Source organism: Apium graveolens, chromosome 3 (assembly GCF_009905375.1).
Source record: "Apium graveolens cultivar Ventura chromosome 3, ASM990537v1, whole genome shotgun sequence".
Taxonomy (NCBI): domain Eukaryota; kingdom Viridiplantae; phylum Streptophyta; class Magnoliopsida; order Apiales; family Apiaceae; genus Apium; species Apium graveolens.
Window position 1 is genome coordinate 3,622,626 of NC_133649.1, and position 25,471 is coordinate 3,648,096.

The 25,471-nt window shown below is 32.3% G+C and overlaps 1 protein-coding gene across 1 annotated transcript; it reads left to right on the forward strand.

Annotated features, from left to right (window-relative positions):
* Positions 1-8,457: 8,457 nt before the first annotated feature.
* LOC141711492 (myosin-2-like) lies at positions 8,458-25,329 on the forward strand. The gene is made up of 25 exons (XM_074513955.1): positions 8,458-9,307; positions 9,554-9,655; positions 9,733-9,876; positions 9,964-10,114; positions 10,205-10,232; positions 10,395-10,563; positions 10,680-10,743; positions 10,883-10,896; positions 10,999-11,083; positions 12,149-12,252; positions 12,377-12,512; positions 15,036-15,154; positions 15,274-15,426; positions 15,506-15,595; positions 17,260-17,337; positions 18,098-18,256; positions 19,087-19,284; positions 19,645-19,850; positions 19,947-20,082; positions 20,647-20,776; positions 21,426-21,536; positions 21,614-21,729; positions 22,546-22,761; positions 23,656-23,859; positions 24,441-25,329. The coding sequence occupies exons 1-25, from the start codon at positions 8,816-8,818 to the stop codon at positions 24,879-24,881; spliced, it is 3,846 nt and encodes a 1,281-aa protein (XP_074370056.1). The 5' UTR covers positions 8,458-8,815; the 3' UTR covers positions 24,882-25,329.
* The last annotated feature ends 142 nt before the right edge of the window (positions 25,330-25,471 follow it).

Below are 25,471 nucleotides of genomic sequence, written 5' to 3' on the forward strand. Positions count from 1 at the left end.
TATGACTATTTTCGTCAGCAAATAAATGTATATTGTTCATTTAATTATATGTTCCACCGTAAACGATTTTTATGTTTCCATTAATTATAAATCGGGTAAAAAAAATTAGAAAATCGGTCAAAATTTGGGGAACACATAATAAAAAGTCGAATCAGTTGAAAAACGGTCAAGTAAATCAAAAAAAAATCGGCGATTAATTGGAATAAGATTCAGATATATTATGATATTAATTTATAAACATTAAATTACTATGATTATATTAGTTATTATTAACAAATATAAATTTTATTTTTAATAAATAATTATATACATTGTAATAAAAATACTTGTAAGGATTAATCGGATTTCAAAAATCAAATCAATTGGGTACCTTGTAGAGAATTAGTCGGGAATTAATAAGTTAAATCAGGGATTTTTACAATACAGATTATTATTAACTTGGACAGTGGGACAAACTAGTCATAAACTATAAATTACTTAATATCTAATATGAACTAATGATACCAATGTTGGTGATAGTGTGTTGCTGTATGTACAGTTACGTGATAACTCAATATGATAATAACACTAGAACAAGACAGGTTAATAATATTACGTCTACACAAAAATCAGGAAGAATGAAGATAAGGCAAATACAAATAATCCGAAGATTAGAAGAAGGCCTGAAGTCTGTCTACAGGTCACTGAAAGAAGTTTATTAATATGATCATGCATCAGTGAAGAACAAAGATTAAAGACTTTCAGGGTTTCAGAAATGTTGAAGATTCAGTATACAAGTGCTACCGGAAGATTTCAGTGTATTGACATTAATTGAAGCTAGACAGTGTTCGAAGTATAGGAATTTGAAGAATTGAAGATAGGGTATAGACAGACGTTAATGAAGATGTTGTCTAGAGTACCATAAAGAATTCCAGTGAAAGTACAATTGTTTATTGACAGTCACTGTTCGAAACAGTAACGTTGAGGCAAGCTTAACAATTTAATCAAGGCTATAACACAAAGACCTGAATCGGGGTTAGTCGTCTGTGATCCAGACTAGTTGCACTAGGCGTCAACAGCTCGTGAAATGAATCTAGATATTATTTATAGAAGAATTGTTAAGTTGAGGAACGTACATGGATTAAACGTTTATCTGTTAAAGTGCGAGAAGAGGTGTGCAGGGTATACGGCTCTACAGCTCAGGGGACTGACGAAGTTCAAAGTTTAATTAGTAAATTAAATAAATTTATTTAAAGGACTTTAATATAATTTATTTAATAAACTTGAATTGATTTATCTTATAAACTTTAAATAAGTTTATTCTATAAATCTAAATTAGTTTATTTATATAAGTTATATTTAAGTTTATTTTATAAATTAATTTAATTACAATTTAAACTTAAAAAGATAAGGAAAAAAATAAAGAGAAAAAGAAAATAGAAAAAGAAAAAAGAAAATCAAAAAGGAAAAGCAAAAAGAAAAACAAAAAACGAAAATAATGAAATAAATGTTCGGGTAGTTAGTCTGTTTGTTTTGGTATATACTGGTCGCCACACAAGTTATATATTTGGTTGATTAAGTTTCAAGTGGCACTGGTACACTCCTGTCGCCACACAAATTTATTATACTCCCTCCTGCACCCCTTGATCGCTACAGAAAAGATAAAGCTAGTCGCCACAGAAGTTCTCTCTCCTCGACCACAAATTTTATTGGATAAAAGTCTACACTTTGCAACAAAAGACAATGAGCCATTCATTTTTCTGTTCATCTTCTCTCCTGAAAGAGAAGTGAAAATGACAGCAAAGATTTACAGAGAAGCTCAAGTTTTTTGTATATCCGTTTAACTTCTCACCGGAGTAAGTTATAATGCCCGTTTTAATTCTTGTATATTCATAGGGGCATTATAATCGTTACCTGATAATTAAATCATAGTACAAACAAAAGTTATATCATTGTATAGGATTTGATTTGTTAATCCTTGTAGTAGCTAGGAACTTTGTTGTTCCTAGATTGTAGCCTGTTAATTTATTTACCGGAGTGTAGCAACAGCCTCAAAAATTTATATACGAATATATATTTCCCCGAATATCTTGTGTTCCTTATTTTTATCGTTCCAAACACTATTACTCTCAAGAACACGAAACCACTAACCGAGCACTAAATTTATATCCGCTAAAGATTCGAAAGAATTTTTAATTTAGTGATTATCGTATTCAACTCCCCTTCTACAATAATTCGGGACCTAACACCAAGTCCTTTTTTGTAAACATGAATTTTATTATTGAACTATTTGTTGAATTAGATTTTCGTCAAAGACTTAGTTTCAAGATTGAATTTATAATAGGGATAATAAAATTAAAGATTTAAATATATAAACGCAATTAGGGTTTTGGAATTTTTGGGATTTTTCTTGAGAATAGGTTAATCTATAATAATTTTCGAATCTATCTTAAAGTGCCTAAGTACCCCTATTTACAGGGATTAAGTCCACGTAGTTATATTCAATTTAGATTTTTATTTTGGTTACAATTACGCCCAACTCATGTTCTGTTATTTTGGGAACAAGTAATTTTTATGTATTCCGATCCTTCTAAAATTAGGTTTTTGCTGCAATAATATACATTTTACCACTGTCTTGAACACTGGGCTCCATTTTATGGGTTATTAGATCAAACTCAACATTTTTGTAGATAACTAATGGTGTTTTCGGAAGCAGTTATCAACGAATTTTGATGTAGTCCAAATAATTCCATATAATTTAGTCTTCAGAAATAGGTTTATCGGCCCATCATTCGGGTACAAAATTGATATATTTCTTGTATCAACAGGTCCCCGATATTTTTTAAAGACGATGACTACAATGAATACTTAAATTTTTAATTTTGAAACTTGAATTTTTTTTTTCAGTTAACGCTATCGGACCCATAAAATATACAAGTTATTCTCGTTTGTGGCCAAGTATTTGAGTCTTCGGAAACAGTAAATCAAATCTGTCACTGGCTCGTTGTCATCGGATACAAGCAGGTCTTGGAGAGCTGGACATATTTTTGCTTTCATTTTACTTTTTGTTGTCCGTGCTTTAAAACATATCTATATTAATACTAAAACAAACACCGTTGACATCAGCAAATTGTCGCGTGACGCTTTATAAACTTTTCTCTCTCATAACATTAATTTTCTATTTCAAACTCCACATAGCATTAATTACTACCTCAAATAACTGATTCTCCCATTAAAAAATTATAATTTTTTTCCCTCATTAATTAATAAACTCCACTAACTCTCTTTTTTCCTCCTTTTATAATTTTGTCCTTTTTTCTTAATTTTAATATAAATGTATTCCTGAAATGATTAAAAAATTTTGTTTATTCATGAAAATTAATTTAATACATCGTGCATAACACGTGAACTAATCTCGTTTGATATATTTACACATGTCATATCACGTGGTGTATCAAATCACTTTTGATTGTTTTTTTGTTTTAGATAATTTACGATTACTTCCTTATACTCCAAATCTCTCGTATGGGTACCAATTTGTTGTTAGTACTTCTTCTTCATATTTTACCACTGGACACGAGTTTCCTATTGTTCCCTATTTTCATACCCATCATGTGTTTCCAGTGATTCCAGAGTTGTCTCCCGAGCATAGTTAGGCATAAAAGTAGGTTTTTATGGTATTGAACTTATTTTTTTTTTCTTTTATCTCGAGACCACACTAACCTTCTTTTTTTTAATCGTAGATGTTCGCTTCTAATCAGTTTTGGTTGCATCATGAATTTTTTTGTTATTTTCATCTTTGCCCTATATTTGAAATAGCTAAAACTGTGGGAAGTCTTTTGTTGAAAGAAACTGATGTCATATATGTTAGTGTGTGTTCCCTAGAGACAACACTATAATGTTTTAGTTTAAAACATTTTGGATTATTATTGTCTATGTTCAATCGATTATTCACTTCATAATTTATTATGTCTTAATTACTGCGATATAAATGTTAGATTAATAAATGTTCTTGGAATATGATATAAATTTTATATCTCTAAGTACGTGACTTGAAAATGAGATTATGAGAATAGTATGAATAATCCTAAAAGTCCCTAATCAAGTGTTATTATTAAGGGACAATAATAATGCATTAAGATTTGTGTGTTTGCTGACTGATGATCACATCTCATTGATCATAGGTACTGTGATACTAAAGTCAAAAATACAAGCAGATGTAAATGTACACGGTGCTGGATAGACCCTATGTGAGATTCTACATGTCTGCGTGTCATAAGTAATTTTCACTGTGATAATGATGTAATGGTCCTTATACTTGAAATCATTATATTTTTTTATATGAGAATTAATGTACTTTGATTACATTAAAAGTTACCTTTGACAAGATAATGATAAAAGTGTATTTCGGGTATATTATGAATTGTATGAGAAATATGAATGATCTATATGAAATTTAACCCTCCTATTTTAAAAGTGATATTATTGGCCGCTTGTGTGAGCTAAACTATGAAATCTGTGGTCACACTCAAATGTTGATTTGATATGATAGTCTACTCATTGATCGAAAGACTTGAACTAAACTATGATGAGGATGACACATTACATGATGAGGATGACACATTACATGCCTCTATTTTAAGCTATAATATTTAGTTAAAGCGATTATATTACATTGTACATTATCACGACAAGTTTAATAGAATCATCGATTTAATTATTATTACTTGGGTATCAATGATGTATTACTAGATGCCGCTCATTATTTATAATTTTAATATGAGATATTAAAATTATTGACATCGTAATAATAACTTACAGGGTCACACACAAAGAATGTTTGAAGGAGAAATATGTTAAATATAAATTTAAATTAAATAAGTAATTTGTTTTATTTATAATATTAATTAAGTATGACTTAACTAATTAATTAAATTAAATAGAAAAATTACTTAAACTAATTCTGAAATAAGTTATTAATTAATTAAGTGTGACTTAATTAAATAATAAATTTGAATTTCGGATTAGTATTAATTGTAATTAGATTTTATTAGAAAACTCATTTCTATCTCTATATAAACTCTTTGAGGACTGATTTATATACATAAATGATACATGATTTTACAAAACCCTAGCCATTCAAGGCGAAAGAGGAAGAAAGGTACAAATGAAGTTTTTGGGTGCTAGTACACATCAATCCTTCAAGAAAAGCGCTCGTGTGAATACCGTAGAGCATAGATCGCGAGAGCAGGATACATGAACTCTTAAAACTTCTTTAAGGTAAAGATTCTTACTACGAGTTAAATATTTATTTTTGTATGGATCCTTCGTAGGGTTTCGATTTAAAGATATCATTCTGTCATTTCTGCACCCATTAGTTAAAGATATCATTCTATCATTTTTGCACTCATTAATTATATGTACAAATTGCATGTTGAAATTGTCTCTGCATTTATTCTCCTTTAATCATACATATTTATGTTGATCTTAATATAATTCATATGCAATCTTGCTAATTATAATCAGTACCTTGTTTATCTTTTTGTATCGTGCATGGGATGACTGTGGAAAAAGTGCAAGCCGTGCTTCAGAAGCAAATGATCCTTCATGTAGTCTCTTAGTTATTTTATGATGTCGATCCTTGACCTAGATATTCTTCTTCTCGGTGATCGATCTCACCGACCATGTTGAGGTGGTTATACGCTTGGGATCTTTCGAAGTCGGCGTCGTTCATTGACAAGTTCTCATTCATGATCTTTCAGCTCCCTAATTTTTCTTTGAGTTTCTTCATTACGGAGGCTTCCAGTCTAACGCCATCTTGCTTTCGATGCCTTTTTCTCTGCGTCGGCAAACACGCGATTCATTTCTTGTTATTTTTCCTTTTTCAAAATGGTTTTTTTTTATAAAAAAAATCAGCTATTTTTGTCACTTATTCTACATTTTGGGTGTTCATGCTTGATTTGTACCTCACGCTATATGTCTTTCTTAGTTAACTGAATATTATTATATATATTTTTTTGTTGGTGAGATACAATCTCGAACATGAACTGTACCAAGATACAATAAAATTTATCATCTAATCGAAGGTCATGCATGATGACTCCGAAAACTTAGACAATAACGCCTTAATGTTTGAATAGAGAACACCCAAAAAGATAACTTAAAACCTTAATCACTTATATGTGGTTGACGGTCGCGCACGCGCCCTCCGCTTAAAAGTCCCGCACTTGAATAAGAACAACAAAATATCCAGTAACATAAATATTATCGGTTAGGAAATGTAAAAACTTTAAATAAATGTTTCACTTAGAAAAATATTATATTAAAAATATAGTCAGTTTAACATTGTATTACAAATCTGACCAAAAGGGATTCCTTTGATTAGATTCATGAAACTATTTGAAACTTCTAAAAATTGAAAAGACATATAATTACAAAATTTTACCCAAGTTTTGAAATAGGGTGTTTCTAGCCACTCTTGCACTATTAACACAAACTAACTTCTAAACCCGTGCAAAGTATAAGCATGTTTTATTATAATTATTTTTTTAAGTATTATTGATAATATGAATTATATTTGTAAAAGTTTATATTAACGGATATGGATGGATTTGTACAAAATTTAAGCACAGAAAAATCTTATTTTGTATAACATACAATTTGATTGTCCTTTTGCGCATTGTTTATTGTTCATGGCCCGTCCTGCTTCGATATTCCCGTGTTATCCTTTTGTTGTTCTCTATGCAGTGACTTTTTTGCCCCTCAAATTTATTAATATTTGAAGATTAAGGTTTGATTCGTTGTCAAGACAAAGTCATTTATCAACATCTATTAATTGTCGAGAAATTGACTAAGATGTCATTATTTCAGTTAAAAATGCCCAAATGTCACTTCTGAAAATTATGGCCCAAACTATTACTTTATGACGGGGTACCGTGTAGTGTTTTGAAAATAGGGCAAAATCCTACACGAAATACCGTTTTGTTATTTTTTTATATTTTAAGGTACAAAACGTTAGATGAACTAATATTTTGTATTTATGTTTTTTTCCTTATTTGAGTTACTTTTGGTGTATTATTTAGGGGTCGGGAAACATCACTTAATATTACGTTTTCGATATATATTTTTTATTTTTTATTTTTAAAATTTAAGATTATACTGAAATTTAACAATTTTTAACATTTAGGGTTCACCAATATCCTTCCGGGTTTTAAAAATATTAAAAAATAAATTAATAAATATTATACCAATTTAGGGTTTAGGGCCTAGAGTTTAGAGTTAGTCCAACAGGCTTTTAATAAGTTTCTTATAAATATTATAAAATATAAACTCTTAGTGATTTAAAATATGATTTTGAATTTGAACTCCAACTATGATTTTTATCTTCATCCCTTATTATTAAGATAATAATAAATTTGAATGAGATATGAAAAGAAGAGAGAGAAAAGAATTAAAAAGAAGAGAGAAAAGAATTAAAAATAAGAGAGAAAAATCAATTTTTTATTCATAAAAAATGAAATAAGGGATGACTTTTGTGGTTTCTTAAAGATAAGGCATGAGAGAGGTGTTTTAGTGATTTAAGGAACCACCAAGACACTGTTGTAGTGTATTTTTTTGTCATATTTCTTATATTTGGAGTTAAGAGGATGTTTAAGGGCGCTGTCGAACTTACACTAAAATCCTAATTTAAGTTAGGGTTTAGGCCTACCGAGTAACCAAAAATGTAAATTTTAAATTAAACTATTTTAAATTTAAAAGTGTAATTTAATTTTAATAATTTTTAACATTTAGGTTTCACCAATCCCCTTTTGGGTTTTAGAAACAATTTAAATATTTTTTTAGTATTTTAGGAATTAACAATTTTTTATTTGAGGTTGAAATTTTTTTTTTATTAAAAACATTATAGGTGTAAAACCCTACATAAATTGGTATTTTGGGGCCAAAACGCTACATGATGTAGTGTTTGGAACCAAAACTCAACTTAAACTCGCGTTTTGCCACCTTTTTTTTATAAAAAAAACAGACAAAGTCAAAACGTTTTTTGAAATAACGTTTTTTTTTATTTTTAAATTATTAAAAAAACAACAAAACAATACACAAGGTACCGTTTTACGGGTTGAAAAAAATACCTTAAACGCTACACGAAGTTCCGTCGTGAAATGATATTTGGGGCCTTAATTTCAAGAAGTGATATTTTAAACCATAATTTGTGTTGGAGTGACATTTAGGGCCACCACCCTTAATTATCTAAGTGCCAAATATTTTTATTATGGGAATATTAAAATAAATATAAAATTAAATATACGAAGAACGTTTATAAAGAAGTTAGGATATTAAAATGGCTAATAATATTTATATTATTTAAAAACAATATTTTATTAATAACAACAGTTAATTATTAGAAGCACGAATATATTTAAAAAATATAATTGTGGATTCCTTGAGTTCTTTCTTTTGTCTGGTTTGTAGATTTTTGGGTGTTGATGCTTGATTTGTACCTGGCGCTGTATGTCTCTCTCAGTTAAATGAATATTAGTATATATTTAACACATGGAGAAATAGGATTTCTACGTTTCTATTTTATTACAGATAAGATCACCTGTAATTTGTAACTGCCATTAGCTTCGGCTTTCCAAATATTCGGCCTATGTGTATACAGGATATATATGCCTGAGATGGTTACTGTTGCAGGATTTGATTGATGATCAATAGGTCAAAATCTGTAGTGGTGGTGCATTTGTGATGAGAAATTAGGGTTGAGTTTTGAGGGCATTTGGCTTAAATTTTGCCTTCATGTTCATGGCCTAAACATTAGTTAAAAGGGGGTAATTAAAAAATGTCGTCATCGTCATCTCGTGATCATGATGATAACGATCATCAACGTAGTAGGCTTGAGGAAATGTTAGAGTCCCTCAAGGAAAGGGAGGAGATTGAGAAGGCTAAGGACAAGCCACCAGCACTTCCGTCACGCCCAACATCTAGGGCTCGCCCCCCTTCTCGCCCTCCTCCTCGTAATAAATTTGATAATTTATCAGATTCTACGAATTTTACTACTACTACTACTATTAATACTAGTACTAGTAGTGTTAATAAAAAGGCAGAGGTTAAAAAAGGATCAAGAGATGCTACTTTTGGTGGCAAGAAACCCAAGGAAGCTTGTCCCGACGAATCTCCTTATGCTTCCCTGTCTTTGGAACATGTCGATTTTCAGCAGAGTGTCCAACCCAAGGATAGTAACAACCACCTCCCCACTGCTGCACGCCCCTCTCCTTTGCCTAGGTTTAGAGAGTCAGACTTAAATGACAATCTCGGTTATTTCATCAAAAAGGTATATATCATTTCACTATTCTTGCTACTGATACATTTTAACTTTTTAAATTCTTCAATTCTTAAATCAGTAAATGTGATACGACATATTCTAATTATATTAGACTTGACCTGAGGACTCTTAATTCAAATTGTGCCTTCTCTTCATGTAACTATATTAGAGGTTCATTAAGTTAGATATACTATCAATACTTTGTTTTGAGACTATATCTTCATGCACTTGAATTTGAAACTATTATGTTTTTAGAAACTCCGAGTTTGGTGTCTACTGCAAGATGGGCAATGGGAATTAGGACAGATACAATCAACTTCAGAAGAAACAGCTTCCGTGCTGCTTGGGAGTGGAAGTGTGAGTTCATTTGAGCCATCTTTATAGCTTGTTATATACCTGACGCAATTAAAGTATTGTGTTCTTCATACATGTAGGTGGTGACAGTAGGTACAAAAGAACTGTTACCTGCAAATCCTGACATCCTTGAGGGTGTAGATGATCTTATACAGCTCAGTTATCTGAATGAGCCATCAGTTCTTCATAACCTTCAATACAGATTTACTCGTGATACAATTTATGTACGTACAAGTAAGATTTTTCTTCTTCTGATAAATTATCTGATTCTAGTTCTGTGATGTAATAATGCTTTCATATTCTTAATGTAGAGTAAGGCTGGACCTGTTCTAATTGCAATCAATCCCTTTAAGAAGGTCAAATTTTATGGTCAAGATTATGTCGTAGCTTACAGGCAGAAGGTTCTGGAGAACCCTCATGTTTATGCCATAGCTGATGCTTCCTATAATGAAATGATGAGAGGTTAGTCAAAGGAAGCTGCGATTACTTTGAGAATGGGTTCATTGCATCTTATATTTACTCTTACTGTTTTTTTTCTGGTGGCACTTGCAGATGAAATTAATCAATCTTTAATAATAAGGTAGGTGGTTCATGAATGAAGCTCCCTCTTTCCACTTAGTGTTGCTCTTGAGTTTTTTTTTTTTTTTTTAAATATATGTTCACTTCTCCATCTGAAATTATAGTAATTCTATGTTACCGTGTCAATGATAAAAAAGACATATGTTATCTATTTATCCTTTAGCGGTGAAAGTGGAGCTGGGAAAACTGAAACGGCAAAAATTGCTATGCAATACTTGGGAGCTCTTGGTGGTGGTAGTGGTGGTATAGAGCGTGAAATTCTTCAAACAAGCAACATATTGGAAGCATTTGGTAATGCAAAAACTTCTAGAAATGACAATTCCAGTAGATTTGTGAGTGTCCTTCGACCATTCTTTCCTCTTTTGTTGAGATAAATTACCTAGATTCACGAAGACATCCATATATATGATCTCGTCTAGACATCTTAATCTACTATGACTCAATCCAGGGGAAACTAATAGAAATTCATTTTGGTGCTGCGGGGAAGATATGTGGTGCTAAAATTCAGACTTGTAAGTTAATTTTTCAGAATTGCCATCACAAAGTTCAACATCTCCACTGGTCACTCTTTGTTACAAAAATCTGACTTGGGTATTTCTTGCGATGCTTATATGTGCACTTAAATATCAATGCCTATGCTAACGGAGATAGTTCTTCTTGAAAAGGCAAGTCATCTCACTTTCTTTATAGATTAATATAATACTTTCCACTCTTTATTTATATATCTCTATAAACATAAATATATGTTTTAAGCATCTTTTGTGCAGTCGAGAGTAGTTCAGCTGGCACATGGGGAGAGATCATATCATATCTTCTATGAGCTTTGTGCAGGGGCTTCATCTGTTGTTAGAGGTTGTTTTATATTAATAATTCCAGTACTATTACATTAGATAGGTGCTTGTGGCACCGGAGGAGCCTAGCACCTGGATGGTACTTGTGACGTCTTGTTAATTTAAATTCACTGGACAGGTCGTATTTTGTACATAACATCTAAATACTCCCCCCGTCTCATAATAGTAGTCTCTTTTCGAAGTTTCATGCTTATTAAGATTTTTTTTAATTTGATGATAAATTCCCACTTATACCCATCATAAATGCATTAATTTTTCATAACAATATGACTATTGACTATTGACTCTTGCTCACTCTTCATTAATTGTTTAAACAATTTTTAAAAAGGGTAATTTAGGATTGGAAGTTGAAAATGGACATGTATCATGGGAAACAAAAATTCTCTCATAAGGGACTACTATTGTGGTAAGGACTACTATTGTGAGGCGGAGGGAGTAAAATCCTGTCTATATAACCTGTAAATTTATTTTTTCATTATATCATTGCAGTGTAATTTTTATACTTTCGAATGGACGGGAAGGATTCTTAAAACGAACCACCACTATGAAATTTCTATTGCAGTTTTTACACAAAAGGAACAATAAAGAAAAGTTCGGCTTACCATGCTATGCCTGAAAGTGTTAGCCAGTCTGTACTTAATATCCCTGTGCAACTGGATTTGATGAAATCCCTACAAGACTCGGCTTATTTATTTCTTTATATTGTGTGTGTATTTACTATATTCTCATTTGTGCTCCCTCGATGCATTTAATCAAGATTTCAGTGTTTACTTTTTATTTTATTTTTGAGACAGCATGTAAAAGTTAGCATGCTGTTTTCAGTTTGTTGTTATTTGCCGAAGTTATTAGGCAACTAAAATCTACCCGCATATGAAGAGATTTCTGTGCTTTGCATGTACGAGGAATGTTACCAGTTACAACTTCCACCACGCTTCCGCTTAAAAGATTTATTTTGCATTCTGTTAATTGATATTGTAACCTCTTTTAGAAAAAAAGGAATAAAAGTTAGAAATTAGTGTCATGACCACTGAAATGACTTTTTTATTTATTTTGTATATCCTAACAGAGAAGTTAAACCTAAAAGCTGCAAGCGAGTACAAATATCTTAATCAGAGCAGTTGCCTGGCAATTCCAAATGTTGATGATGCTAAAAAATTTGCACAACTTATGGTAATTAAATTAAAAATTGCCAGACTTATTATTGTCGGCTATTACTTGTTCTTTTCATCTTTTAATAGGTACTCCAAATTGGCAAATCATACATATACATTTTTCTGGTTTAAAATATCATCAGGAAGCCTTAAATACAATTCATATGTCTGAAGACGATCAAGGACATGCCTTTGAAATGCTAGCTGCAGTGTTATGGATGGGAAACATATCATTTCAACTTGACAGTGAAAATTACGTGGAGGTTTTGGCTGATGAAGGTAGTTTCTTTATGCTTGGTTATGTCATGGTACTAGCACTATGATATGTTTCTTTGACAAGTTTTGAAATTCTACCATTTTGTCACGCAGTATTACTAAATCCTGATTGAAAGATTAATTGCCATGTTTTCAAGGTGCTAGGCACTACATATAAGTACACTGGCGAAGCTTCCAAGGAACATGCAAAGGCCATGCCCCCCTAAAAATATGAACTGCACCTATTAATTTAAATTCTTTTATAAAAAATTGTAAACAAGTTTGGTTTATGCCCCCCCTAAAAAAATATCATAATTTTATATACAAATATAATGACTTGACTTATGTAATATTATTATACGAGAGTGAGTTAAATCCAGGAATTAGGTTTATATCTGCGTGTTGTGATGTTTTCACGGGTGTCCTATTCGAAGCAATAAGAACACTTTTGTTTAAAATACTCTACTATTAAATATTCTATCAAAAACAATGTCCTATTGAATAATATACATATTGGGTGTGGCATTGAGGTTATTAGTGAGAAAAAGTAAGAAAAGTGAGTAAGTGGTGGGACTAATTAATATTAATGTATAAATTTTATTACAGTAACACAGGTTATTAAATGTATGGATGTAGTTAAATTTTATATTATAAAACTTTACTATTTTGGAATGTATACAATTGAGAGGGACGTCTTAGAAAAGAAATTATATATAACTGAACGGGACATAGGGAGTATATACATAATTCTTGTTTAAGAAATACAGCGTGCATTGCATCTCAAATGAAAATATTTAATGAAGTATTGAAAGATATAAATGTTTAGATTTGTAATTTTTTAACAAAATCAGAACAAGTCGAACATGTATAGTTAGGGGTGAGCGCGGTGCGGGCGGTGCGGTTTTTTCCTCAAACCGCAAACCAAACCGCACATGCGGTTTGATCAAATTTTCAAACCGCAACCGCATCGCGTACTCTCAAAAACCGCATAAACCACACCACAAAAATGCGGTGCGGTGTGGTGCGGTTCACTGCGGTTTATACATTACAAGTTCGAAAATTTTAAATAAATACAAAACTTAGATTAGTTAAATTTCCGAATAATATAACAAAGTCGCCAATATTCTTCAATAATACAAATTAGAAATTCCACACTGGCAATTAAATGAGTTCACTATTAAATAGGTGGTTTTGTACCATGTGTCTCATTATTTTTGAAGAAACACAAATAAAATGATCACCACGCAACAATTGGTCTTGCAGAGAAATAAGATGATCACTAAGCAAGTACTCCTAGTATGTTAAATGAAATCAGACTTAATAAATGGAATCATGAAATATAAGTAATATATATATATATGTATATTAAATATTGCAGTGCGGTGCGGTTTGAACCGCATTTCAGAAATTTAAAACCACAACCCACACCACACCGCGCGGTTTATTAAAAATTCAAACCGCAACACGAAAATTAAAAACCGCATTTTGCGGTGCGGATTGGTGCGGTGCGGGCGGTTTTTGCGGTTTGTGCGGTTTTCTGCTCACCCCTATGTATAGTATAGTACTTGCTTAGCAAACGAAAAAGAAAAAAGAGTGTAGTACTTGCATGGAAAGACTGAACTCGTGAATTCGAGTATACTATACCTTAATACTCAGAACTGTAGATAAATAATTGTGTGTTTTGGTTATCAACTAAAGTACACTAACAAGAAAATCAAACTATTAACGTTGAGATGAAACAATCAAAATTAGTTTGAGAATTATTAGATGAAACAATATGCAGTTTCTAACAATTGAGAATCAAAGGTTTTCTCATATATAATTCATGTACTTCCATGTACTTTTCGTGCACGAAATTATTAGTTTTGGGTTAGTGCCACCTGAATGGTACACAAATATAAATCCGGGTCGGGTTCAGTTTTAAGATATGTGACACGAAAACATGAAAGTACACGGAATGAATGTACAGAACATGATCCATTGCCTGGTCTAATAAAATTAATGAAGGTGTAATAAATCACAAAGCAAGGATATATTTGAGGTAGATTACGTAACATGGAACACATAATTAAAATATTAATTTGTATTTATTTTATGTTACTAGTTAAAAATAGATTTGATTTAATTAAAATATTAATTATATTATATAAATAGAGTATTAAGAATTTGTCGGATTATAGTCGGAGAATAAGAAAAGTATTTGTTTTTTCTTAGATTTTTTTACTTGGTGGTTTAGTTTAGGAATTTACTCCTATGTAAGGAGATGTAATCTATTATTATTATTTAAAAATACTTTGTTTGATATTAAATTGAGAATTGTTTTTTTTTACTGTTTTGAGTCTTCGGTTGGATCACCTTAGACTAGTGGGTTTCTGCGGTTAATCAACAATTATCTATTTTGTTATTGTGTTTTTAATCATATCCTACAATATGATACGAAACATGTATAGTTATAACTTGTATCATACTTGTTATTTAATCTCTGCAAGTGTTCTGGTTTTTCCGTTCATTTAAGATATCACTATAGTGTTTACCCTGATGTTGCAGCATGCAAAAGGGCTTCTAGCTTGCTAGGGTGCAATTCACAGGACCTCATGTCAGCTTTATCAACCCATAAAATCCTAGCTGGGAAGGATACTGTTGCTAAAAAATTAACACTGCAGCAGGTACTTTAAGTTCTTAAATGGACACTGTACCCTTTATCTTGTAGCGCATGCCTGGCACTTGCAGTCACACTCTATTAAAGGCATTCGTAAAGCAAAATCTTCTCATGTATCTTGTATAGGCAATTGATACAAGAGATGCGTTGGCTAAATTTGTATATGCAAGCTTGTTTGATTGGCTTGTAGAGGAAATCAATAAGTCACTTGGAAAGGGTAAACAACGAACAGGGAGATCCATAAGTATCTTAGATATCTATGGATTCGAGTCATTTAAGGTAGATGATCTATCTGCTTGTTGATGTTATATAGCATTCCACTCCTATATATATAATTGTATAATTTTAAACTTTTCAGAAGAATGGCTTTGAACAATTTTGTATAAACTACGCAAATGAGAGATTGCAGCAGCACTTCAATCGTCACCTATTTAAGCTTCAGCAGGAGGTGAGCTTCCAGATTATATTCATTTCTAAAATCAGATGACAATAAATATAGCTCACGAACTGCATTGACGTAAAATGAAAAATGCTCTCCAGTTCAATATATTAATGAGTTGACGATGCAGATAACGGCAAAACTAAATAAGTTTATTGTCATTCATATTATTATCTATATGAGTGTACTAGCTTATACCCCTGCTATGCACAAATTACTTTTAACATTTGTTATTTTATTATTTGTACTTTTAATTTTTATCACTATTATTTTTTTTCTTTTGTTGTTTAACTTACAAGAGTTATTTACAAGAGCTATAGGTATTTTGCTTTAAATATGTTAATAAAATAATATAGCCCACTATTTCAAATACTTACCCGTTTAAGTAAGTTTCTACAATAAGCTCCTATAAATTTATTAAACTTAGAATAGTTATATTATTATATATGCTATACGTATATATTAAAAGTAGTGCAATACAAAACTGGAATACTAGAGCTAACTCTGGAGATTGGACATGCCACTTATTTAGTGGCCTATCCTTTAATTGAAACTTGGAAACTTTGACCAACTGAAATACCATATACAAGATGAACTTTTGATGTTAAAAGAGAAGTAGGAAAAAAACAAATAAAGAGGAATATGTGATGCCTCCTGATGTGAGGAAGCCTATTGATGATAAGAATCCAATATTATAAGTTTACGCACAATTTTTCTATGTACTTATTACAGAGTCATGTTTATTTGAGTAATATATTCAATTTTTAATAAATAATGTCATGCCTCGTTCTCATGTCAAGTAAATAGGACAGGGTAGTTGAGGTACTACACGGCTAGGTCCTTGACTCGGCCTAAATAACAAATCCTTAAAATTTTACCAGGTTAAGACCTAAATATATAATATACCTCATAAGTTATCGTTTGTTCTTCACAAGTCAGCCGCACAAGAGAGAGGAAAATTTTAAATCTGCCGTCAAAAGCCACCCATTCAATCTTTCCCATATCTTTCTTTCCTTCTTCCTCGTCTCTCTGTCTCTTGCTTTACCTTCAATATTTCATGTCCCCTGATCCATGTAACTGCTATAAAATGATGTAGTATATGTTAGAATTATGTCACATCACATATTTATAGTTTATCAGTTCAATCTTGTCCATTAGTCATCTAACCGGCTAGCCAGATCCATGGACTCGACCGTGCTAACCTCTGCGAGAACCATGCTATAATCCAAAAATGCTCAAGTACACTAATGTAATCTTAATTGAATAATTTTTAGTTAAAAAATGGTAATCTAGGTTGTATGGGTTAGATCTGAGACTGGTGACATGAGGAATGAGAGCAAATTCGTTTCCTCAAAGAAGAGGCACTAGAACGCTGGTAATAATTCAAAAATCAAATTGTACTTCAAGAATTTTGTTCGAATTACAACATTTTTTGGGGCTTTTCGTGCTGAAAGTCCATACGTAATACTTGCTTACCAAGTTACAAACCATATTTCTATAAATCACGTGACTTCTCATTTAAATTTGATGTCAGTTTTAAGAGAGATTCCCCTTATAGGTTTTCTTTTAGTTCTGAATTGACATCCCTTAAAACTGTAAGCAGATATTTTAACTGTTAAAAGTCTGAGTGATTGCAGTGTTTGTAAATTTCTAACTACACAGTGTTGCTTCAGGAGTATGAGCTGGACGGGATTGATTGGACAAATGTAGAATTTGTAGACAACCAAGAATGCTTGGATCTATTTGAGAAGGTAACTTAATCTTGGCTAATTCATTCTTCATGTGATTATCTTTGAGAAGGTAGCTATTTTGCTAATTTTTTGGATCAGGATACAAACTTTCCTTCTAATCAGTTGCTATATATATCATATATAGTGATATATGTGTTTTACCAATGAAGAAATTTTAAGGTCAGGTCATGGCTTACAATAGTCACCATCACCCGCACGCTTGTGTTGGTATCACGGCAGGATACAAATTTATCCTTTATTTGTTTTTTTGCTTGAAACTATGCTCCTTAATGTGAAGGTAGCTATTACATAAATGATTTGAGTGGTAAAATTATTACTGCATAATTTATTTTGTGTTATAACTTTAAAAATAAAGAACTCCACGATTTCTCATGCCAAATAGTTCCCCACAATACATACTAGCTGATACCCCGTGTGGTACACATATTTTATACTACTATTAGTTTATTATTTATTTAGATTTTTATATGGAATACCTTTATACCTAAAGGAAACACACACACACACACACAGAGATAAATCTATGTTTTTATCCAATCCAACTTCGTGTGCCCTTCTTTTGCTTATTATGAATGGATCCCTCTGGATGAGATCCCTCTTATGCTTATTATATATGGGATATATTTTCTATGGGATACAATTGTGTACCATCAAATTTTATGCGGTGGACTGGATTCTCTTCAGCTGCTTTTTCTGACAAGAAGATATTTTTGAGAATATACTAGATTGTGATCGTCTGTTTAACATCTTGCACTTGCAGAAACCCATCGGATTAATATCTTTGTTGGATGAAGAATCAAATTTTCCAAAAGGAAGTGATTTGACATTTGCGAATAAGCTAAAGCAGCACTTGAGTGATAATCCTTGCTTTAAAGAAGAAAGAGGTGGAGCTTTCAGTATTCGCCACTATGCTGGAGAGGTTAGTTAAAGTACTCTAATAGCAGAAAGTCATATATCCATTATATATTATTTTTTGTTAATACATCTTTGAATAAAACCTTCCATGACTTAAAGAAGAAGATGGAATTAGTTCATGTGTACACCTGTTGAATATATGATGCCTCTGTTGAAGAAACTCAAGTTTTCATTTTAAAAGCTTAATTAACAAGTAAGACTATCTGTACACTTAAATTTCAGCCATGACAACTACAGTGTGTGTGTGTGTGTGTCTGTCTGTTTCTTTCTTTTTTTGTTAAATGTGTGTATGTGTTTTCATTCTGAAAAGTTTGCAATTCTTTTGCTTGTATATATGGGGACATCTTTAAAACAACTATAAAATACTTTTATTTGCATATTTCTTAAATGGTTTTGCGACTTTCTGAAAGTATATATATACTTAATATAAACATGTTGCATACCAAATCATGCAATCTGCACCTTCTCATTTAGGCTAAGGCTGTATTCATGCTGATTATAAATTTTTGCCAACTATCAAGTACTAAATAGATCATAACACTTACTGGTATTATCTTTTATCTTCTTACTGCAATTTTATCTCCGATGCTCCATGCAGCACTAATATATGAAACAAACATAAGCATGACCCCTGGAATTGTTATAGTCCATTTGAAAATTATCAGACTCAATATATGACTTGACATGTGGTTTACATTATGTGGAAAAATCCATTATAGAATAATATGACATTAGAACTTTGTATATAATTTTTCGTGTCTACCAAAACTTCACAATGTGATCTTTAAAGGTGTATATTGATCTTGTTTGAGAAGCAATTGATATTTTTTGCAGGTTCTGTATAACACTGCGGGCTTCTTGGAGAAGAATAGAGATCCATTGCACCCTGATACTATCCAGCTACTTTCATCATGCAGTAGCCAGCTGCCTCAAATTTTTGCCTCCAGCATGCAGAACCAAGCTCGGAAACCATTTAGTCATGGCTTGGGTGCATCGGAGTTCCATAAAAGAAGCGTTGGGACAAAGTTTAAAGTAAGAAGTTTATATACTTCTATGTATGAATTAATGCACACCTCTACCTGAATTTTAGTCTTCTTCAAATCGTGTACAATAATATGGATATTTCAAGAAAATTTCTGCCTGGACATAAACCTTTCCACTGAATCTGTTTATCGGACATTTTTGCTTTGGTTTTAAACTTTGAAGCCCTTTATTGTGAAATATTTAAGGCTAAAAGGACTAGTAAGCCAATTATCAGGAAAAAAGTAGGAATAGGAATAGTAATGTATAGATGATTTGACATTTTTCATTTGGTAGTTACAAATTCTTTTTGAGCACTTCTTTTGCAAGAAGTAGAGTGTGGAATCTCCAATCAATAATTGTTTCTTGTAGGGCCAATTATTTAAATTGATGCAACAGTTGGAGGACTCCACACCACACTTTATACGCTGTATAAAACCAAATTCTAAACAGCTTCCCGGCATATATGAAAAGCGTCTCGTTCTAGAGCAACTTCGATGCTGTGGAGTAGTGGAGGTAGTCAGGATATCAAGATCGGGATATCCTACTCGAATAACACATCAAGAATTTGCTGAAAGGTGAAGTATGAATCCTCCATGGTATATGTTGGATTACTCTTACCTCTTAAATTTGCAACTGTAATTGAATGCTTATAATACTCGAACAAACTTAAGGTATGGCTTCCTTCTTTCGGAGTTTGGTGTCTCCCAGGATCCACTAAGTATATCAGCCTCCGTTTTGCAGCAGTTTGGTGTACAACCTGGAATGTATCAAGTTGGTTATACAAAGTTATATTTCCGAGTAGGACAGGTGAGTTTTACACGTAAGAAAGATGCTTTAAATGTTTTTATGCTCTATACAACAACCTCATTTCTAAAAAACAAATTATCTATTGTCTTGCTGTCAACCATCCCGCATGACAGATTCAAGTTTAAAATATTACTGTAATATTTAATTTTATAAACCTTCTGGCAGTTTGCTAATGTCATCAGAAGCAGAGAACAATACAAAATAAGATAAGACAATATGGCATATTCTAATGCGTGCCTATATCAGTAAATAATAATTACATCTAGAGTGGCTCTTTTTCATTCTTATTTTATAGATCGAATTTTCCTTATATTTCTTAAATCTACACCAGAAGATTCAATTGTGTATTTCTTGAATTTTCTTGTCTATTTTTTTTGCCAATGGGATAGAAGGTTGGAGTGCTAGAATTTGTACATATTCAGTAAAAGTGCCACCTAGATTGTTTAGCTAAGGGTTTTCTACCCTTGAAGATGCTCTAAGATACATTATGTAACATTTGAGATTATGCATGACAATACCTTAAATTTAATTGATACCAGTTATGTGCTCTATCTGGTCTAACAGATTGGTGCATTAGAGGAAACAAGAAAAAAAGTTTTGCAAAGCACCCTTGAGGTGCAGAAATGCTTTCGTGGTCATCAGGCTCGCCGTTGCTTCATGGAACTGAAGGGAGGGGTGAAAACACTGCAATCATGTAAGAAATGAATTTCCCGTTTGGACTAATTTTGTTAAAGGTAGATACCGTTACCTGTTTAATGATTAAAATAAATAAAGCAATCCATTATATGCTAAATGTTTATCTATTCATATCACGACTGTTGCTGTAGATTGTTAATTACAAATCAGCTTCTCAGCTTGTATAATCAATGTTCTAAAAAGTGGCTAGGCAGTGAGTTAGACTGCTATATAACTAGGCTATCAAGCTAGTACTTCTCAATCTTGATATTAATGTTTTATATTATATTTTTTACATTAAAATTTAGAACTGAACAGTTTTACAAGGCACAACTCTTAGTGCAATACTTGTATAGAATCAAGGTCTTTTGTAAATTGAGACAGATGACTAGTATTGTGTACTCATGGGACTATTTAGTACGTATAGAAATGCTTACCAAAAGAAAATAGAAAAAATTAGATGTATACCAATGCCTAGTAGGCCCAAGTGGGATCAGGTAATGATTCAGGATTGGTGATTATAGTTGTTCTATAGATTACAAGTGGTAGTGACATTTGTTTTTGGTGATATCTTATATATTTACACTTGAACTTTTTCACTGCTTTCCAATATATAGAATAGAACAAATAGGCACTTGAGAATTCATGAAACCTAGATGTGCTTGCAGTTGCTCGTGGTGAAATTGTGAGAAGGGAGTACAGTATTATGATAAATTTGAGGCAGCAGGTTGCAAAAAGACTGGATGATCAATCAATTGCTGCTCTTCGGGTGCAGTCTGGTAAGCTCTGTTGTCTTATCATGACATTGTTATTAATATAGTTATAGTTAAACTAATAGTTTTTGTGTACGTTTCAGTAATACGCGGCTGGATGGTCCGAAAGCATATGAATCGCTTGCAAAACATGAAAAGAATGGATCATGATAATTCAATTTATGAAGGAAAACAGGATTTGATGATTCCTAGAGTACAGGTACTTTCATTTGATACATTATTGAAATTATTTTCTGCATCTTTTGGGCTCTATCATTTGGTTGCATTTTTTTTTCTACGATGAAATCAACTTGTTTTCATGCTTAAGAAGTTTTTGCACCATCGTTTTTTGTTTGTAAAATGTCTTTAAAAGTTTGCGTGCAATTAGCAAAAACAAGTTCTTGCAAATGCTAAACTACCAAGTTCTTGCAATATTGGAATTAAGAATATACGGCACACTCATTGGTAGAACAAGGATATTGATCAGGGGGCGAAATCCAATTGCCAAGGTAAACATAAAAAGGAAACAAAATATACACGGTAACTGTAAATTTGGATTAATAAAAATATATGTAACTTAAAAAACATATCAACATAATAAATTAACAAAACTGTAAGTGAAATGTCTGGTAAAAAAGTACAAATTTATATTTTTAAAAAGGGTTTGATGAAAAAGGGAAGAAACTGATAGATTAGCTCAAAAGGAATTGATACTATAACCTCTAAGAGAAATCTATGATTGGATGGGTCATTAGTTTTCTCTTTTCCAATTTTTTTTTTCAAAAAATATATTTCAGGGCAAGTGATGTTCTGTTTATGTATTGAAACTGTAAAACATATGGGCACTTTTGTTGTAGTACTCTGTGCATTAATTAAATTGTGAGATCAGGTATGCATTTATTGAGTTCTCTACAAGATAAACATTTTTGACAAAATGTGTCCTTTAAATATAGTGAGAAAAAATATACAGTTTAATTCTTTGTTACATGTGTACACTGCGGATTTAACAAATATTCTCCTTCTTTTGCTGCTTTAGCAGGACACATCACACCAGAGTAACCAAAATTTGCCTTCATCTGTGGAAGTGCTTGAAAAGCGGGTTTTAACGGCAGAAGCAGGCCTTCGAAAAAAGCAACAGGAAAACACAGCACTGGTGGAAAGAGTAAAACAATACAAAGCCCAATGGTTGGAATATGAAGCTAAGATGAAATCAATGGAGGAAATGTGGCAAAAGCAGACAACGTCCTTGCAAGTGAGTTTAATTGCTCTACTATGGATATTTTTTTATGAATGTCCAAATGATTAAATAGCATGCTGAACATTCCCACACGTTCATGCAAAAAATTGTGAATGTGATGGTCAACAAATTGTTGTACCATTAGTGTAGTAATTTTATTTTTTCCTTATCTTTACATGGTAGATTTTGGCATCTATGGTTTAATTGATTAAATAACTTATATACCCCCCTCTCTCCTAGTAATTATCCTTTTTAAGAGAAAATTGAAAGTCCTACCGGTGCCTTAAATATTAAATGATTTGTATCGAAATACAATATCCATAAATGAGAGGTTTCTTTCATCCAATAGTTATATAATCAAACGAAAAATATCTGGAGATTTCTCCGGATATTTAGACAATAAAATCTTAAAGTCTGAGAAGAAAACTCCAAAAATAACAGGTTACAAATAATACATTGGTATTATTATAATATCCAAACCCACAACCCATTGGTTATTGATTTGTTATTATAAAGGTCTCAAATACTCTTATGAGATGTTATAAACACCCACAACCCATTGGTTATTGATTTGTTATTATAAAGGTCTCAAATACTCTTATGAGATGTTATAAACACCCCACTTTATAGGGTCGACAATCTCGTCGAGCCCGCAAACACAAATATGCGGAACCCGGGTCTTTCTGTTCGGGAAGAACTCTGATACCATTTATAGTATCCTAACCCACAACTGAATGCACACGGGACCCAACAACCTAGCACGGGTCAGATCAGAAGAGCTAGTAATATTGTATACTTTGCTTATTAACTTGTTTTTATAAAGGCCCCAAATACTCTTATTATTGTTGATGTGGGATGATTTTACATTGAGGATTTAAGAATTTTCGCCTATCCTTGTTGCTTAAGCAGGACACACGACACCAGAGTAAGCCTTCGGATGTGGAAATGCTTCAAAAGCAGGTTTTCAGAGCAGAAGAAGGCCTTCGAAAAAAGGAACGGAAAAACACAGCACTCAAGGAAAAAGTAAAACAAAATGAAGCCCGGTGGTTGGAATATGAAGCTAAGATAAAATCAATGGAGGAAATATGGCAAAAGCAGACAAAATCTTTGCAAGTGAGTTTGAATGCTCTACTATGGATAAGTTTTGTGATAGTGCAAATGAATAAACAGTATGCCAAATTTTACAACACGCTCCTGCAAAAAAATTGTAAATGTGACGCTCAAATGTAGTGATGTGGAGGTCAACAAATTGTTGATCCAGTAATAAAGTCAGTTTATTATTAACTTGTGATCTCTACATGGTAGATTTTGGCATCTATGTTTTAATTGATTAGCTATTTAATGTACTCTAGATCCTGCATACTGGTGCCTTGTATGTTGATTAGCATAACAACTTTCTGGCCATCGATTTACAAAGAACCTTTGCTTCTAAATAGAATTTCTATAAAAGCCACGATAGCAACAGAACTTGATCCTTGAGCGTTGTTGTGTGCTGCCTTCGCATAATAATCGTGAGATTAGAGAAGTTAGCCGACTTTTATGTTATGGGCTTAAAGCTACTTTGATTGCTTATAATTTTTGCTACTATGCTAACCTAATGTTAAAATTAAAATTTTGAGTAAATTAGTTAAAGTTCCACCTTGCATAATTTAGTTTATGGCATTCTCTTATGGAGATCTATATGACAACTACAGATGAGCCTTGCTGCAGTGAAAAAGAGTCTTGTTTCTGACAACGCTTCTGATCAACTTGGAAAGCGAGATGGACCACCATCACCACTCTGTTCTGATTCAGAAGATACATCTTTGGGAACTCAGACTCCTAGTAGAAGCACACCGGACAAATCCAGGAACCCTGTTTTGGAGAATGCAATTAGTAATCTGGTCAAAGAATTTGAGGAACGGTCAAAGAACTTTGATGATGAGGCTCAAGCTATTACTGAGGTCAATTCCAGGCATTCAACCTCAACAAATCCTGATGAAGAGCTTCGAGCCCTGAAACATAAATTTGATACTTGGAAGAAAGAATACAATGCTCAGTTGCGGGAGACCAAGGGAAAGCTGCATAAGCATCCAGAAGCTGAAAGACAACATCACCACAAATGGTGGTTAGTGAGAAGTAAAAGGTTTAAATAGAAGGGGCACAAAAGATGCAGTTGTGTTTAGCTACGTGTGGACAGAACACATCTGGGTCTTAAAAAAAGAAATATTTGTCAAATAATGTAGCTTTTGATGTTTGCACCAAGGAGCAGGAGCAGGAGCTTTTTTTTCCTTTAACCTGCAGCAGCATGGTATAGTATAGTAGTGCGAGCATTTTTTTCTTTCAACGTGTAGCAGCACGGTATAGTAGTGCGAGCTTGGTTGGATTGCTGATTAAGTGTTTATTTACAAAAATTGTTGTTAATAGGCCTAAGAAAAAGTTGGACAGCTTATGATAGTGAAAAGGAAAGAAGTTGATAAAGGTTTTGGTTTCTTCTTTTGTGGAGTTGTTCTCCAAAGCTGTGAAAATACTAAGATGGCTGTTAACTAGTAGTTAGTTCGGTATTGTGGTGGAAAATGTACATATCACCGCTCATTCTCTGTACTTCCGGCTTTCCTCCATATAGTTGAGTTACACAAAGCATTAATACTTATTAGCACTGGTGGGAGGTTAATGTTTATCAAAGAGGTTTTTCTACATAACTTCTTGTTCTTTTACCAAAAACTAATAACTTCTTGTTCTTTTA

Bases quoted from the DNA above. Each gene is read 5' to 3' on its own strand.
- LOC141711492 (XM_074513955.1), top strand. From the start codon at position 8,816: ATGTCGTCATCGTCATCTCGTGATCATGATGATAACGATCATCAACGT. The intron at 19,851-19,946 runs GTGAAGTATGAA...AACAAACTTAAG, and splicing joins CATCAAGAATTTGCTGAAAG to GTATGGCTTCCTTCTTTCGG. The intron at 22,762-23,655 runs GTGAGTTTAATT...TTGCTTAAGCAG, and splicing joins AGCAGACAACGTCCTTGCAA to GACACACGACACCAGAGTAA.